Source organism: Pseudopipra pipra, chromosome 2 (assembly GCF_036250125.1).
Source record: "Pseudopipra pipra isolate bDixPip1 chromosome 2, bDixPip1.hap1, whole genome shotgun sequence".
In the NCBI taxonomy this organism is placed as follows: domain Eukaryota; kingdom Metazoa; phylum Chordata; class Aves; order Passeriformes; family Pipridae; genus Pseudopipra; species Pseudopipra pipra.
In genome coordinates, this window is record NC_087550.1 from 25820558 (window position 1) to 25838557 (window position 18000).

General features: G+C 42.2%; 1 protein-coding gene and 1 long non-coding RNA gene across 13 annotated transcripts in view; both read right to left on the minus strand.

The window, feature by feature from the left end:
* The window catches only part of CD58 (CD58 molecule), a 30709-nt gene extending 13203 nt beyond the window's left edge, over positions 1-17506 (minus strand). For 3 of the 9 annotated variants that reach the window (XR_010428100.1, XR_010428101.1, XM_064644471.1), the window contains exons 1-7: positions 17373-17503; positions 7967-8260; positions 7084-7338; positions 4954-5046; positions 3093-3149; positions 2849-2905; positions 182-229 (exon numbers count right to left, since the gene is read on the minus strand). Coding sequence is in view for 5 of the 9 variants with exons in the window: in XM_064644471.1 (XP_064500541.1) it covers positions 182-229; positions 2849-2905; positions 3093-3149; positions 4954-5046; positions 7084-7338; positions 7967-8260; positions 17373-17430 (862 nt within the window). In the remaining 4 variants the exon portion in view is untranslated. Of the gene's footprint in view, positions 1-181; positions 230-1750; positions 1819-2848; positions 2906-3092; positions 3150-4949; positions 5047-7083; positions 7339-7966; positions 8261-17372 lie in introns of all 9 variants that reach the window. The other 6 variants (XM_064644470.1, XM_064644469.1, XR_010428103.1 and 3 more) reach the window with 5 other exon arrangements.
* The window catches only part of LOC135409231 (uncharacterized), a 124624-nt gene that overhangs the window by 13203 nt on the left and 93421 nt on the right, over positions 1-18000 (minus strand). The gene's annotated exons all lie outside the window — the stretch shown is intronic.

The following is an 18000-nucleotide window of genomic DNA, read 5'->3' on the forward strand; positions in this document are numbered from 1 at the left end:
TCTAGTGATCTACCCATCCACATTTACTGTTCCTAAGACAACAGGTCCTTCTAGGCCAACAGGGGAATGGTAAACTCTATACTGAGAACATGCTAATATGTTTAGGACTGCAAAAGGCCATGTACAAAATTATTTCCTCCCTCCAAGTTCTCCTGTTTTAGGGCATCATCTCACTTGTTACCTGCTTCAGGCCTTTCATTCTCACAATGAACAGGCTGTGAAAATATAGCTGCAAGGAAACAGAAATCCTTTTTAGAAATATGTATGGAGACAGCACAGTAGTCTGCAAAACGTGCAACTCACTCTTAAAGTGAAAACTTCATTATAACACTTTTAGCAGATACTTCTGAGAACCAGTATGTTATGCCACCTAAAGGACTCACAATTAATTTCAACTTTCCTCCAGCAACCACTTAAGGTCCCAGACCATGACCAACACTGTCTATACTTATGCCTACAGCTTTACAAAATCTTTCTCAAGTCAGTTTACTTAAGGTGATAAAGCTGCAGATTTGCCATAAAAAGCCAGAGAGAACATGCATTTGCTTTTTTACTTCATTTATGTGTTGCACTAACACTGTGACTTTAAACTCTTTCTCTCTGTAGAACTTAAAGAACCTCTAATAGGAACATTCTAAAGCAAATTTAAGTGCAGTACCAAAATGAGGGGGTTTGGGGGGCTTCGGTTTTTCTTTTTTAACCTTCAGATTCACCCATAGTCTCTAGACTTTAGTGATCTCTGAACCATGGGCTAGAACCACAGCTTTAACAAATGTTTGAGAATATCAAATGAAGTTTTTTACTTAAAATTCTGCTAAACAGCTCATAAGGGAGGTAGAAAGGGAGGACAAAATCCCAAACAAACCAAATGACAAAAAAAATCCAAGCCCTTGCTTTCATAGTGCTACCTCTCTACCTGTAGCAGCTTTTCCAGGCTCTTCACCATCACATTTTTTAAATCTCCAAACTAAAAAAGCATTAAGAAACTTTGGAAATTAAATTAAAGAACAAATCAAGAAATTAAATCAAATATAAAGAAAGTCTCTGCAAAGCAACACAGTAGTTTGCAATTCAAGAAACATCCTGCTCCAGGATGCTGACTGCAGCAGCTCATGTGAGATACCAGACCGAGTATCCCACGTGAAGACACTGTTAATTCAACACCAGAACACTCCAACAGGGCACTTGACTCTGCACCTGATGGTGGGAGCTTTGACTATTCCCCACTGAAACAGTGTTTGGTCTCGTAATAAAGTGTTTTTCAATAGTCTTCCCCTGTTCTCCCTAATCTGCTTAACTGTTTTGGGGTTTAATTTAGTTTAGTTCCTAAAAACAGACCACAGGTCCTGGCAACAAGAATCATACACGTCAAAGCTGGAACACGTTAGCCAAATTCACCCTTGTGAAAGGAGCACAGACTAAAGGAGTTGTCCCCTTCCTTCTCTGCTCACCGTATGGAGCAATTTCCATACTCCAACACATAGACACAGAAGCCACAGAACAGAATAATATTGCAGCAAATAAAAAGAGAAATAAAAAACAAACAAACAAACAATCAACCAAAACCACTCAAACAAAACACCAAGAAAAAAAACAAACAAAAAACCACAATGCAGATTAGAATGGACAGCAGAAGCTCAAGTGAAGATCTGGGCAGGAAGACAAGAATGCAGACCACTGATACTCTGTACTGCCTGCAGAGGAGCATCACAGAAATAAACCACGGGTGGGGAACAGACTGGCAACTAACAGAGGTGAGAAGTTCCTCCACTGACTGTCTCCTTCCCTCATCCTGGCTGTTACAAGAAGAAGGCAGGCCTGCAAAATGGAGTAAGAGTCAATCAAACATACTGCTAAAAGATTTTTTTTCTGAAACAACTGCAAGGGGTTAGAGAAGGCAAAGGAGAGAACTGCAGCTTGACCCAACGGGTGCAAGCATGCTCCAGAATCACACACCAAAAGCAAGGACCATAGTTCTGCACACCAGACTAACAACATGCTAAGCTAAATTAACAGCAAACTACTGCTAGTCTTATTTGATAAGAAATTTCCATGGGGAACACTGGGAATAAGCAATGCATCACATTCATATTCAGCCCTAAACACTTGATATGAATACTTAGAAAAGTTTAGGAAAATAATTAACCAAATTTCTCAAAGAATTTTGTATCACAGAATATGCTGAGTTGGAAGGGACCCACAAAGATCATTGAGTCCAACCCTTAGCCCTGCACAGGACCATCCCCAAAAGTCTGAGAGTATCATCCAAACACTTCTTGAACTCTGTCAGGCTTGGTGCTATGACCACTTCCCTGGGGAACCTGTTCCAGTGCCCAAACACCCTCTGGGTGAAGAACTCTTTTCTAATATCCAACCTAAACCTCCCCTGACACAACTTCAGGCCATTCCTTCAGGCCTTGTCACTGGTCACCACAGAGAAGAGATCAGTGCCTGTCCCTCCTCTTCCCCTCACGAGGAAGTTGTAGACTGCACAAACATGTAAGAATAAAAGAGACAGATAATATTAACCTCATTTCAGCATGTAAATCAGCCCCAGTTCTTCACTGTTTGAGAGGGAATTCATCTCCAAAGACAGCTGCTGACCAGGGAAATCTGAGGTGATTCACTGTCTGTAACTCTGCCAGCCCCACTAACACATTCACTAAGTGCAGGTTCCTATAATTATCCCATATCGGACCTCAGCTGAGACTTTGAGTCTACATGTGCCCACACTGAAAATCAATTCAAAAGCTTAGATCCTGCAAAAAAGTAAAGAGCAAATCAGAGTCCCTGCTCCAAACAATAGCAGATGTCCAAAAATATTAATACAGCAATACAGGTTTCTTACCTCTGTCTGAGTTATGCTGTTCCTGGCTGTCCATAGAGAAAAGTTGCTCACGTTCTCCTATAATGAAATTTATTTATTTTAGAAAGTAGGTACTAGTCACTAGAAAAAAATAAGTATACTCTAAGAAAACTTACTCCTTTACCTCTCTCAATGAAAGACTATACTGACACAGAATAAAAACTGACAAGCCTAGACCAAACAAAAGCAACAATCTGATTTCCAGACATCTGTGACACTGTCTTACCTGAGCCATGCACTGGACTGTTCTGAGCAACTCTTCCTCTTTCGAATTTATCTCTACCTGCACCCAAACAAACAGAACACTTGGAGAAATGACTCAGAAATAAAGTTTCTTTGGAAACTCATTGACAGCCTCCATTCATTCCATCCCCTCCCCTATCCCCAAACCAAAAAAAGAAAAAAAAAAAATTCACTGAGAACATGCGACTGAATACTTGACTTGGACAAAGAACAAAGAATGAAATATAGTTTTGGGGCAAAGACAATTAGTGAAAGATAAACAGAATGGGCCTCTTGCAACAAGAAGTCAGAACACATCTAATCAAATCTAAGGTAGAGCTTAATTTATGATTCTGAGTCTTGTACTTAAATCAGCAAATCTCTTTTGCTGTTACCTGTGCACCGCTTATCCTACCAAGGTATAACAAGTTTCTTTTCTAGCATATTCAAACCTTCATTGTTTCAAGGGAAGTAACAGAATTGTTTTGATTCTATCTGATGGCCAGTTACAAGCAATTAAATGCATGCTGAAAGAGACTGGGGAATTTCCATCCTTGGAACTATTCAAAGTTTGCCTGGGTGAGGCCTTAAGCAACCTGATCTAGCTTTGAAGTTAGTCGTGCTTTGAGCAGCAAGTTGGATGAAATTTCCAGAGATATCTTCCAACCTAGTTTATGATTCCATGCCAACTAAATGGAGAATGAACAGGAAAACATAAGGCCCACATACAACATATATATCTGTTTAAGTTCTGATCAGAGCCTTCCTCAAGAATATCATCAATTAGTCCTTCCCCATACTCCTCACCCTACAGCCACCCCATCCGGAAGCCAACAGGAATCTTCCATGCAGAGCATGCATAGGATGAAGAAACGTATTCCTGTTTGGAACCCTCTCAAACACAAAGAGGTGTGCACCTCTTTTTCAAACCAGAAGACAAACTGACACATTAACCCAAAAAGGTGGCAGCAGGAAATACGAAACTCCAAGATGATGGCAACACTGTTGGTGTATTGAAATTGTGTGAACAATTTCCATTGCATTTCCATGAGTATTGCCTTGGTATATTTGGGTGTGAACAGTAAAACTAACTGCGTACTTAAAATGGCTTCAGCCTTGAGGCTAGAACAAAAGAGGCTTTCTGCCAAAGTCAAGGAGGAGTTTTTGGCAGGTGAACAAGTTTTCTCATCTCCTATGGACACCTGTTGTTATCCAATTAGCACTGTACAACAAAGTATGTTTTCCTTATGTATCCAATCTTGTGTGAACAAGAAATACACGTCTGAGTGTCATAAGCAGCATATAAGGTGTCTTTCTTCTAATAAAGTGGACATTTTGCTGATCATAATGATCTGTGAGCATCTGTCCATACCCCTCCATCAATACAACACAGGCTGACAGGAGGCACAGAAGTCCCCATTTATCAGTTGATCACACTGAGTTGTCAGATTAGACTCAGTATTCAACAGGTCGTGGTATAAGCCTGCCCTAACAATAAATCTGATCTTGAGGGCAGCTTTACGATGCGCTCAAAAAGGGCTGTCAAAAGACTCTCAGGTAGGAACAGGAGAGGCTACAAACACTTGGTAAGTAGAAACAAACAGTAAATGAAACACCCAGTCTGAAGGAGAAATATGCAAATGCAAACTGCAGTGTTTCCCAGCACTCAGAGCCCAGTGCCCAAATGCAAGGAAGTTCAGTACATCGTTTCCTTCAAATCTACTAGCCTTTGCCTAAATTGTACTTGTTTCTATTACTGTTTTTACAAAATATCCCATGGTTAGAAACTTTCATATGTTCCACAGTTCCTTAGATGAGCATAATCTTGAAGCACATAAAACTCAATTAGGAAATGCTCTACATACCTCTCATGTATAGGAATACTAGGATTCCCAGAAGTATAAAGAGGGAAAAAAGCACAATAAGAATAGTTCTGTTTCTTTTCTGAGAGCCGTATCCTTTAAAAAAAAAAAAAAAAGATTGGTTATTTATAAAGCAACAGTTCAGTAGAAACACAACCCTGAGTACGTTTTATAGCCTATTTGATTTTTAAAAAGTAGCCTCAATAAATCAATGCACAAGAGTCAGTTAGTAGCAAAACCCTAAGCCAACTCCAGCACAGTTATGTGTTATGTACCTCAGTTCAGTGATGGCACATCACCCCTTGAAAGGCAATGGCTATTCCATTTTTTGGCATATGAAAGTCAGAGCCAGATTTCAGCCAAATGAAATTTCAGCAAACATCTTGTATTTGGTTTGTGGGGTAAGGTTTTGATGGCTTCTGTGATTAGATGCCAGAAGCTGCCCCCATGCTGCATGGAGCCAATGCCAGCTGGCTCCAAGATGGATCTGTTGCTGGTCAAGGCAGAGCCCACCAGTGACCGTGGTAGTGTCTCTGGGATAACACATCTAAGAAAGGGGGAAAACTGCTAGACAATAGCAGCAGGGAAAGAGGACTGAGAATATGTGACAGAAACCGCCCTGCAGACATCAGGGTCAGTGGAGAAGGAGGGGTAGGAGGTGCTCCAGTCGCCAGAGTAGAGATTCCCCTGTAGCCCATGATGCCCCATAGTGAGGCTGGTTGTCCCCCTTCAGCCCTTGGAGGTCCACAGGGAAGCAGAGATCCACCTGCAGCCCGTGGAGGACCCCACATTGGAATGGGTGGATGCCTGAAGGATGCTGTGACCCCATGGGAAGCCCACGCTGGAGCAGGCTCCTCGCAGAACCTGTGGCCCCATGGAGAGAGGAGCCCACACTGGAGCATTTTTGCTGGCAGGACTTGTGACCCTGTGGGGGATCCACACAGGAGCAATTTGTGAAGAACTGTAGCCCTTGGGAAGGACTCACATTGGAAAAGTTCAGGGAGGGCTGTCTCCTGCGAGAGGGATGCCACACTGGAGCAGGGGAAGAGTGTGAGGAGTTCTTCCCCTGAGGAGGAAGGAGCAGCAGAGACAACGTGTGATGAGCTGACTGCAACTCCCATTCCCCGTCCCCCTGCGCAGCTCAGGGTAGGAAGGTAGAGATATTGGGAGCGAAACTGAGTCTGGGAATAAGGGAGGGGTTCGGGGGAAGTGTTTTAGACTTGTTCTTGTTTTTCATTATCCTACTCTGATTTTGATTGACAATAAATAAAATTAATTTTTCCGAAGTTGAGTCTGTTTTGCCTGTGACAGTAATGGCTGAATGATCTCTCCCTGTCCTTACCTCAACCCATGAGGCTTTTGTCCTACTTTTCCCCCATCCTGCAGAGGAGGGGGAGAGACAGAGCAGCCTGAAGGGCACCTGGCAGCCAGTCAAGGTCAACCCACCACATGTCTCATTTCTAACAAGTTTCTAACACAGAACTCCAGTGAAGGAAGAAGAATTCTACACCAGTAAACCACGAAAATTACTTTTGCACAGAAATGAGAAACTGTGTCAGTTAGGGACTGCTTTACACACCCTACAAAAGAGATGATTCCAAACATGTATCTAACTCTGTTTAAAAAAAGAAAAAAACACAAGCCTCAAGTTGAAGGCTTTCCCAAAGCAATAAGCAACAGGAGGAAAACTCTTTCTTCTAATTTTGATATCTCTCTGTGAAGGGGGAAAGAAGTACGTTCATTGATTCATGCAGATGATGCTAGATGAGAAATTATTTTATCTAATGCTGCTAGATAACTCACTTGAAATGACTGAACAGTTTCACTCCAATTCATGGAGAGTAGTACATAGAGCACAAGTCATCAGCATTAGTTACAGGAGACCAGAAGGTTCAAAAGAGATCTTTTAAGTTGGTCTCCTGTTATTACTCAGTCCAGTTATTGGTGGGGATCAAACTGTCAATCTCATACCTTCCATCAACCCTATACACACTTTTAGCAGACAAATCACTTCTGATGCTTTTTACTCTTTAAATCCAACTCCCCTAGAAGTCAGGAGAAATCTTACAAAGTTCATGCTGCTTCCCATCCAAGCCTCTCAGACCTGTGTTTGCAACCTGACACATTCATTACCTTCTTCATCTGAAATGCATTGAATCAAAGAGATTTCAGAGCTTCTTTCCGTTTGTGAGAATGTAATGAAACATGTAGCGTTCTTGGTAGCATCAATATTCTTTATAGGGATGGAAAATTCCCGGCTCCAATGGCTGCGTGGATCATTACTGAGCTTCCAAGTGTAATTCACAGGCCTCTGGAAATCTGATGTACAGTTTAACACAAGGGTATCACCCTTGATGCTGTAATTTATTTTAGGTTCTGAAGGGGGATCTAAAAGGAGAGAAAACATTGAGTTTAGTTATAAACTGCCTTGAATTTTAGCACAGTACAAGGGCTGGAGCAACAAAAGCAGCAGGAGAGTGCAGAGACAAAAGTGTTCATGTAAGGTTTGTGTGTGCACATGCACACATGAGCAAGAGAGAAATGTGTTTCTAAAAGGAACCTGTAAACCACCTCTTTGGGGTTCTTTGATGCCTAGTTCAAGCCTTCTCATGGCTCACTGTCAATAGGACTAATATACCCACTGGTCAAACATATTTGCCAAAGAGTGCTAGTGAAGATGAGTAAGATGGGCACAGGATGATGCCACAGATATTCAAGCACATAATGCCTGGGATAACATGGTCAGCTTGCTCAAAGGGTTTGGTTGTCTACCTGGAAGTACAGCGTGCCATCTATGCACACTAAAAGTCATTCCATGGTGAGTAATGATTGGCACACAAATTAGATGTCACCTTTGAAAATATGTTCAAAGTGCCTAAGCAACTTAACAACAGAGCCAAAGAACAGCCCCCCATTGTTTCTATTTGCTTTGTTGAGAAATAAACAATCCTCTTTCTAGATTTTTTAAAGTGAATGAAGTGGTGCACGTTCTTTATGCAGTTCTTCCTCTACTTACCTAATACCTCAAGAATGAATTCTAAACAACCATCTTTCCCAGAAGTCCGGTAGACTAACTCATATGTGCCAGCATCACTCTTCTCCAAGTTAAATATAGTCAAATTCCCATTCTCCTTAAGCACACTCCTGCCTTGGAGATGAGTTAAATATGTCGGTGGGTCTTGCCCATCCCATTCAGCCACTATATCCTTGTTTTTGTTCCAAGTAATATCCTCTATTCTTTGCTTTATTTCTACTGGAAAAGTAAAATTTTCTCCCACAATGCCAAACACATCCTCAGAGTAGATGAGCACTACAAGAGAAAAAAAAAACAAGTTACTTTAACAATTGTTTTATAAAATACTGCTTGACTAACACTGTATGCAGTATAAGACACATTCAAATTTAGGTTAAAATCACATCACAATGTTGCAAACTAAGGCATGTGTTAGTTTAGAATTACCCAAACACAGGCTGTCAGCACAATCATATGACAGGCACTACAAAGGGATCCAATTTCCACATTCTGGTCCCAGGTAGAATCATTGTCCTGATCTTCTTCCCTATCCTAAGACCCTCTATCCTCAGTACTTTCCTTCTGTTCACCTGAATTAGGTCTCCTACCCATGGTCTGGTGAAAAAGATGAAATTGTCACCAGTAAAATCTATTTTAGCATCTTGTTGCAGAACACCCAGACTGAAGTTCCCTATGAGTAAATAAACAAATTTTTCCAGCATGAATATTCACAGTTATTAAAAAGCACACTTCTGACATAAAATTGCTACTCAGTTCAAAGCACCTGCTCTGAAATCATGGAGGTATTAGGGATTTCCCTTGGAAATGTCACTTAAACAAGCTTATTTTACAGACAACATATGTAAAATAACATCCAAATCTCTGAGATCTAGCAGAGCTGTCAGCAAGAAATGGAGCTGTCCAGAAACCTGAACTGCTAAAAAGGTCCAGATATTCAATGTAATTAAACACATAAGAACAGAAGAGGAATAAGAGATTTTCCCTAATTTTTATTAAAAACAGCTACCTTTATAAGAAAAAAAATATCTACTGATGTAACAGACAAAATTTTGCTGTGGGGAGGGGATACTGTAAACCATTAGCATCCCTGCGTCCCTGCTTCTGTCTTCAGGAATCAACTTCCAGATAGCTCTAAAACAACCACAAGATTACTGCCACGGCAGTAATAGACAAAAACATGTTGATACCGAGTTCAAGTTACACTTGCATTAAAGACTCTATTCCAGAGACTACAGCTGGTAGCTGGTAATTTTTTACTACTAAGTTGAAGGAAGGGCATGATTAAGTTATAAATGAGGTCTCATATTAAGAGACCTTTAAATAGTAAAACTTCCCTTTAAATAGTAACTGTGCATGATGAAACAGAAATACTTCTACTCCTCAAGCCAACCAGTTGCAAGTGACAGTTACTATTTTGAGTTTGTTTTGGTTTTGATTTTTTTATTTATTTGTTCGTCAAAGGCATCAAGTTAAGAACCCACCAATTCTTGTATCATTCCAGGCTTCCCTTGGTTCTGGTGTCATCATTGTTATGTCAATGTTACATCATTACTACTGTTCACAAATCAGTGTGGATACTACAGCTTTATCACACCAAGTCACTTCCCTTCACTGTGTACAAGTCCAGAAAACAAACTATAACCCATCTTGCTCCACATCCTATCTCCTTTCCATATGAAAGCAGACAGAAGGTCCTTTCCCATCGGCAAAGAACAGTGCTAGTCAGTGTACTGTGTCAGCAGCTCTTCTGCTTGCTGCCAGACCAGAGAATCAAGGACTTTCTCAGACAGGATACTGAAGCAATGAGAAACACTTCTGTGTGCTTGGGTAGAGAACTGCACACACAGGTCTTCTCCATGCCTTACTTTTTATGGAATATCCAATTTGTTTGCAGTTTACCCATGGAAGTACTCTTCTTTTGCCATTACAGTTGCTACTTCTTGATGTCTGCACTTACATGGAGGCCTTTTCCAGGCACAGGAAATGTAAAAGCAAACAGGGTAAGCTCTCACTCCCACATCTTTTCAACACAACCTACGTGCTTTCTTTGTCTTCTATGCTGTTCAGGCAGATTTAAACATCTCACTTGCTCCCACTGCCCCAGTATGAGCTTCTCTTTCCACTCATCTCAATTAACGATTTCCAGAAAAGAAAAGAACACAGGGGAGCTCCAACACTTGTGTGAAGACCACAGGAAAGTAAGATGCTGGGCAGGGTGGAACACTGTTTTGATCTGATGAAGCTTGGAGTCTTGTTAGAGACTTTTGTTTCATAAAGACAATTTCTAGGAGCATATATTTCTCAACAAGTCATCTCTCACTGCCTAAGGACCTATAGCATTCCTAGCATGGAGGAAAACTCCCTGCTCTACCCACTGCGAAATTCTACCTCTCGGTATCTTCAGCTCACAGACACAAACAAGCTGTGGTGGCTTAATATCAGCATGCATAAGCCAAGCCATGGTGGCTGCTGACAAGAGCAAGGTGACATGACTTCCTGAAGGAAAGGAAGCAGCCATTTGCTGGGGACTAAGAACACAAGCAAGGACAGCCACCACTGCTCAGCCAACCACTAATAACTTCCTAAGCTTGGGGGTCGATCCAGGTAAACTCTCCACGTCTTTACTCCCTTTAAGTTAGTCATAAGAGCTAGGCTGAAGGTATAAGGGAAAACCTGTTGCTCCTTCAAGCCCAGAAATGAGAAAGAAATGAGAAAGAAGAGTGGAAAAGAAAACACATTTTCTCTCCACAGGTTCTGCTTGGCACAGGGGAGCACTGCTCTCTGCAGCACACTCTCCTCTTGCTCACTGATGAAACGAAGGTTTCACAGCAAGGAGCTGAAGAGTTCCTGTCTAATGAAACTCGAGGCTTCCAGCAGCAGAACAACGAAAAGTTTACTCTTCGGATAACCATCACCTCCTGCCATCTAAAAATGTCCAAATTTTATTGGACATTTTGGTTTTATTTATATTGGTTTTATTTCCCTGTTTTATTGGTCTAGTGAAAATGTGAAGAAATCTCCCACTCAATCTGTCAGCTTCCTTTTTTTCAAGGAAATCATACAGAAATGTTAAATAAGGTCACAACCACGTCTCTTTGAGCTTCTGAAGAAAGCATGTGTCATGATATGTTTTCTAAATTTCCAAGGAACCCTTCCCTCTCTTTTCTACGTAATTTTATAGGGAAATAGATTTCACAGCAGTTTGCTTCTCTAGTGTGAGCAAAGAGGGAGAAATGACAGCCAAACACTCTCTCATACAATCTTTTTGGAAGGCTAGAAATAAGAATCATGTTTCTCTGCTTTCTCCCTCTCTCCTTATTGTAGCCTGTTATTCCAACATAAAGTTTACACAACAAAGTAGTGGGGTGCTAAGGCCTTCAGTAGCCTCTACAGAAACCATCAGACCACCTGCTCCTCTATCTCCTAAAACCCACTCCAAATTCCTTCTTATGCCAAGCCTTTTTGTTCTTCCCTTCCAAACAAATCACATGATGAAAGTGCCACAGATAAAGAGAAGGCAAATTGTGTGGGCAAAGCCTCTTCTGCAAACCCACCACCTCATCTTGTCTACATCATCTTCTGCTCCCACTTCTCCAGCAGCCAGACCCATGCAACCCAGTGTGCTGTACTTGAGTCTTAATATTCACCTGACTAATTCTGACTCTGAGCATTTCAGCATGCTAAAGGTATCCATGTTGTGTTAAGACTGAGTAAGTAGAACTTAGTACTCCATTTATCAGCAATAAATACTTCATTACTATATTTGTCTACCTGGTTTGACTTTCTTCACTAGTTTTCTTGGAGCTGATGTAAGGCTGAGTTACTTTGGAGAAACGTCCGTAAGCTAATTCCCTTTTTATTTTTAATACTATCATTATTTTTCTGGGTTTCAAGTAGCTATTTGAAATGCATATATGTCTATATTAGGTCTACAAAAGCAGCAGTTAGACTCTCCTATTACCGTTAAGACACTAACGTTCCACCTGCTAAAGCTGAGTGGAAAAGTCCTTACCGGTTAACTTATAGCAAGGAACTGTTTGCCTCAGGAGATGGGCTTTTTAAATAGTGGATATTTGTTTTATTTTTTGTAACTTCCCAACTACCCCTTTTCTAGGCTTTTTTAAAATTGTGAATTCCCCCAGCAACTGTAAGCAGCAGACAGTTATGTTCCCTCCTAACCCTCAAAACGTCTCAACATGGATACTGATTGTGCAGCTCTGGCTTCTTAACCTTTAAAACTTTGACTCTTGATACAAAAGCAACTCTGAGGAGATGACTCTAAATAAACTTAATGTTAGAAGTACCCATTGGGCTGTATTTCCAAGTTGGAAAGAATATTCCTTTTTCTGAATGTAAATATATGGGCTCTTATTTTTGTGGCACCTTCTTGATTTGGGTGTTTTCCTTTTTCCAAAGCATTGCTTTAGGTTAGTTTCAGGTAAGTCTATTCATCCCATAGTAACCAAACATCAACAAAAATATTCCATCTCTAGCAAGTCTGCCTGTTCATACACCAGGATAAAGGTGTGTGTACAGTGTCACAAGGGACACACTAAAGGTAGCGGCAAGAGAAAAAGCTTCACAAAATTACTCCTCCATTAGTAGCAAGAGGAAATTTCTGATGTAACGGTCCAGATACACACAACATTATTAGCAAACATTGCCTACTCACAGCTCTCATCATCACCCTGGTTGAAGCAGAGTTTTCACTTTTGCTAAGCAAACCACATGCAGTTTGTTAGGCCACTTCTTACTACCCATGTAGTACAAATTTGAGTTTCCATCACTCCTATCATTCACATATCAGTGCAGCCGTAAAATCCAAGTACTTTAGCTTTGTATATTCCTTCTACTGCCTGAGTCCCCAGAAATTACCTCTGAGCAGCATTATGACTTTATTAATAATTATTCAGTCACAAATTATTCTGATTTAATTATTGATTTAACCGGTCTTATTATAGAAGAAAGATTGATCCCTGCCTTACAAGAGTCTTTCTTACTTGGTTCTACAGTGGGGAAACTTCATCTATTCTGTGGCAGCCTGAGTCTATCAGGGCAGTCTGTACTACCAGGGCAGTACAACAGGGAACTCAACACACAGAGAGGGAGTTACTGCAGGACCATAGTATCCAAATCTTGTTTTGCTGTGGAGGCACTATGTGGGACATTGATGGGAAGAGAACATGTAAAAACACACCTGTATGTTCCATAACACAGACAAATTTAGGATAACCTTAACACTTCAGCTTCAGAAGGGTTTATGTACTAAACTATTATTGCCTGTACTTTGAGGCAACCTAGATTTATCTAGTTCTCTTGTCAAGAACTTAAACAACGAAACCTTCCCTTCAGGAGAGAGCTGCAATATGAGAACTCCTATTCTAAGAATCTTGTGCCCCCTGCCCCAGACAACTGATTAGCTCAGGGCAATTAAGCAAACACCAGATCCCCCACATGGGTAGGTGTGCGTGGACATCCCACTTTCCCTCCCCTCCACCTGCTTTTGCCCTCCTGCTCTGTTGGACTGAGTCAACACTGTTCATTAAATTTATACGGTTGGAGGTTTTTGACAACTAATGCAATTAGCTAAATCCAGTGAATGCCCAGGCCAACATATGGCCTCCCAGCATAAGGCGAGGGAGGGAGGAGGAAGACTGGAAATCACCACTTTTAGCAGTAGTGAACTATTAGGGAGGGCCAGTGTGTGCTGCAGAATATTGATGATCCTGGTTTTCTAAGGTCTGAGACCATTAATTACATTAAGCCAAGAAACTATCAGTGACATTTTTCACTCTGTGTTCATACTTCCATCCTGCACTGTTAAATAGCAATGGTAAAAAAATTTTTATTTCTTTTTGGTTTTAATATAATATAACAGCCTCAGCTCTTATCAAGAGTTTTTAAGCAGGGGGCAGATGTTTGGTTTGATTTTTTTTTCCTTTGTGAGACATTCCTACTTTTCTCTGTTTATTCAGGAAGATTCAAGAGTAAGGCTAAAGGACAACAAAAGCGAGTGTCAGCTTCATAAAGCTGATGACTGATTTTTCCATTCGTATCATTAAAAACTGTTTAATATTTCTATTAGCAGCCTATGAACTAACCACATTCTACAAGCAACCTGAATTTTTTAGGAGTACAGATTTTCCACCATTCATCCCAATGCCTTGTAATGTAGTTCTCATAACATTTCCCATGGAGTGGAGAGACACAGGAGAAAACACTGAGCAATATCAGTGGTTTTGTGATCAACAAAAATGTAGAAAGGAGCATATATTTCTGTGTGTAGAGAAAAAAAGACAGAAAATTTTAAAATAAAAACCAAAGCCAGTCTAAACCTGTCAAACAGCCTAATGAGAAAGTAACAAAATGCCACACTGAGGTATGTTTAGTTTCTATGCTGGAGATTCAGAAGAAGTTTGAAAGAAAACCTGAGAGATGCTAAAAATTATTTGTCAGTCTATGCTCAATACTGTACATGATAACCTCTGTTTTTAGATCAAATAAGTCTTCTCCGCTTAACTCAATTTTTATAAATAAGCTGAATTGGTAAATGAAGCATTAAGGAACCCAGAAGGCTGAAATACTGCATAAAATTGATTTGATGCTCAGAACATTGAAAGAGTTGCCTGGCTCTCATATGAGCCGCACTACGGATGCAGAATGCTTCTAGGTGTTCTACTTCACATATTCAGCTTAATTCCCATATCCCCTCTGCTTTTGGGGTGAAGTCCTGGCTCTGCTAAAGTTACTAGAAGTTTGGCTGCTGTCTGCAGTGGAGCAGAACATCCCTACTGGTGTGGCTTGCACTGTGACATCCTGCTGGTGTGGTACTATTTATTCATCTCATCCAGGGAGGATGCAAAGACTTCTCTGTGGGTTCCCTCAATAAACTTGGCCACAGATAACACATTGACTTTTTTTTCCACCCACATACAATCTCCAGGATCCCAAATCTGAGCACAGTTTTGCCTTGAATTTCCAAGGACTGAAGGAACATGCTCTTGGGTATGTCTCAAAGTCCTTCCATAGCCTCACGGTGAGACTTTGCATTCTAATTTGCAAGTCTGAGGTTTTATCAGACAAAAACCTGACCCAGCAGAGCATTGTTGTGGTGGTTTGGGCTAGGCCTTCCTTGGTGACCAGTTTGTAACCAAGGAAGGGTCCAGATTTACCCAGTACTCCCTACGATTTTTACATAAGCCAGATTATAAGAAGAAAGGAGGAGAGGCCTTCGTTCTCTTTCCTTCCGGCGGCTTGGAGGTGCAGGTTCCCTGCTGTTGAGTCTGCCGTGTTGGGGAGCGAGGCCTGGTTAGGCCTTGCCGACCTTGGGAGAAGGAGGTTGCCGGCGATCGTTCCAGAGCAACTCTCGGTTGTCCCAGGAGAGTAGTGAGCTATTTTCTTTGCTAACTCTTTTAGTTGTTAGATATTGGGTCACTAATTGGGATATATATATATTTTATTTTAGTTTTTGTTCCCTTTCCCTTCCCCCTTCCCAAACCACCACAATTGTGAAGAGCAGGAATCCCTATTTGTCGAGTAGGAATTCTGAAGATGCCAAAGCTACACTGCAGCTTCTGTGTGTCACAGGCTCCCACAAGAGAATGGAGAAGCACATCTCCCACCCCATTCCAGACATTCAGCAACACAACTGGGATAAGTGCAGTGCTTTGAATTTGGATGGAGAAGGCAGGGATTCAGAACGGGAAGACTGAAGGAGAATGAGAATCTACCAACAGCATCCTGGTGTTTGCAACAGGCTAGAAACTTGCATGCCAAGTCAAACTGGTACTGGTCTACTTTATGCACTTGGGCAGATGAGTCTGACTTTCAGGGTCTTGATTTTCTCATACAGAAATGATAGATTATTTTACCTTGTTAAAATTAACATGAAACATTTACACATAGTCAACACACATAATAGCAATAATGCAAGCATACAAACAAAAACATGGTGTGAAAGCTTGCCTATTTAGTTTAGTGAACAACAGTAAAGAGTTTGCAGTCCTTATCTCCTGCCCTAATCAACCACTTCAGAATCAAAGACCCTCAATGCTCTCTTAGAGAACAATATCTCTAAATTAAACAAAACAAGCTGAAGACTTCTATAATAGTATGAGGAGGAAATTCGAGGGAGTTGCTCTGAACACTCAGTAGCAGAGCCAGCTGCTTAAAGCCTTCAGGAAAAGCAAGAGGAGACTGTTAATTTTTTAAACAAGGGATACAATAGCTCCTATTTTAGGCATATCCAGGAAACTCCCAAAAAAAAAAAAAGTCACCAAGAAATCCCTTACACTAGAGGAATAATAAGAAGATCTTCATAGATTAAACCATGCTCCTTGTCCCATTGGCCCATCTAGCAACAGCAGCTACTTCTATTGACAACAAGAACATTTGTACATAATATCTTCAATTTCAAAAAATGAGCGAGTTTTTTTATACTTCTCACATTCACAGCCCCGGGCAAGGGTTATGGGTGTGAGAGTTATGCTCCTCAGACACACAGGTGGAACTTGGACTAAGAAGGCCTTTGATTAGTATTTCACCAGAAGTTAATAGCAATAATTTACTTCTACGGGGAAAAAAAAAAGAAAAAAGAAAAAAAGTGCCACAATAATTAAAAAAAAAAAACAAAAACAAAAACAAAAACCACACAAACCCTTTGACAACTTTGATGGGTTTTCCTTGAGCAACAAGGAACACAGAACACAATATAAATAGCACTTTCATATACAGGGGTGACAAAGAATATTTCTACAATAAAAGCTTGCTTCCTGAGCTCCTTAACACCTCAGGAACAGGAGGGAATTAACTCCCCGTAGGCGGGTGCCATAATATCACACCCACTTCCTACCATAACCTTCCTTTACACAAGTTTGAGAGAAACGAGACAGAAGAACAGGGTGGGGAGTTCCTAAAAGTGCTGACGGCTGGCATGAAATTCTAGAGTTAGATGCGGGAGGCACGCAGCCGCCTGCTTCTGCCCGCTATGCCTTGAAAGGACAGGGAGCAGGCGGCAGGACCGCTCCCCCCCCCCCCCCCCCCCCCCCCAGCCCCGCGCACGAGACGCTGTCGCCGCGCTGGGACCGGGCCAGGAGTCCAGGGCGGTCACGGCCCCCGGAGAAGCAGCCGCCCCCCTGGAGAAGCAGCCGCCCCCCTGGAGCAGCTTCCCAGGCCGCAACCCACTGCCAGAGCCCACCGAAATTCCAGCAGCAGGCTGCGCAGTCCCGTGCACGCCGCTCCCCGGGGCGGAACAAGCCCGTCCAGCCGCGTGGGGAGCAGAGGGCAAGGATGCCCCGCTCCCGCCGCCCACGATATCCCGGACGGCAAGGAGTGAGGGAGAAAGGCGAAGGGCTCGGGAAGGGTCCCCACCGTGCCCCTCACGGCTTACCCAAGAGGGACGCGAAGCACAGGAGCCATGCCAGCAGCCTCATCGCTGCCCGCCCCATCGGAAGTCACAGCGAAACCCGCTCACGCCCGCCTTGCTCCAGGCGGTTCGTCCCGCCCTGCGGCCCCGCCCCTCTCTCGGCGGGAGGAGGTTCTCTGCGAGTCTGACTAACCGGCTTCCTCTGGAAACTCCAAGCCCCCGTTAGGAAAGGGGATTTTTAGACGCGGTGGCCGCCTCCGCTGTGCTCTGGTGGGTCGCGGCTGCCGGAAAGGGGTATGGGGTGCTGGGTGATGCTGCGAAGGGAGTTTCTGGTTCATGGGGCGCAAGTCCAGGAGGGAGTTTCTGTTATATTTCTGTCGACAGAAACTGTCGTGTTGTTCTTACAGAAGGGAGGTATCAGCTCTACTAATTGAAAAACTGAAATTAAATCAATTTAATGTGGAGTGAAAGCCCCACAGGTTAGGGGAAGAAGGAATTTCAGCAGGTAGCACGCAGCTCGCTGCCTCAGAAAATGACCACGGAATGGTTCGGGTCAGAAGGGATCTTAAAGACCATCCCAGTTTCAACCCCTCTGCCATGGGCAGGGACACCTTCCACTCCTAGTATTCCCTGGAGCCTGGTGTTTGACACC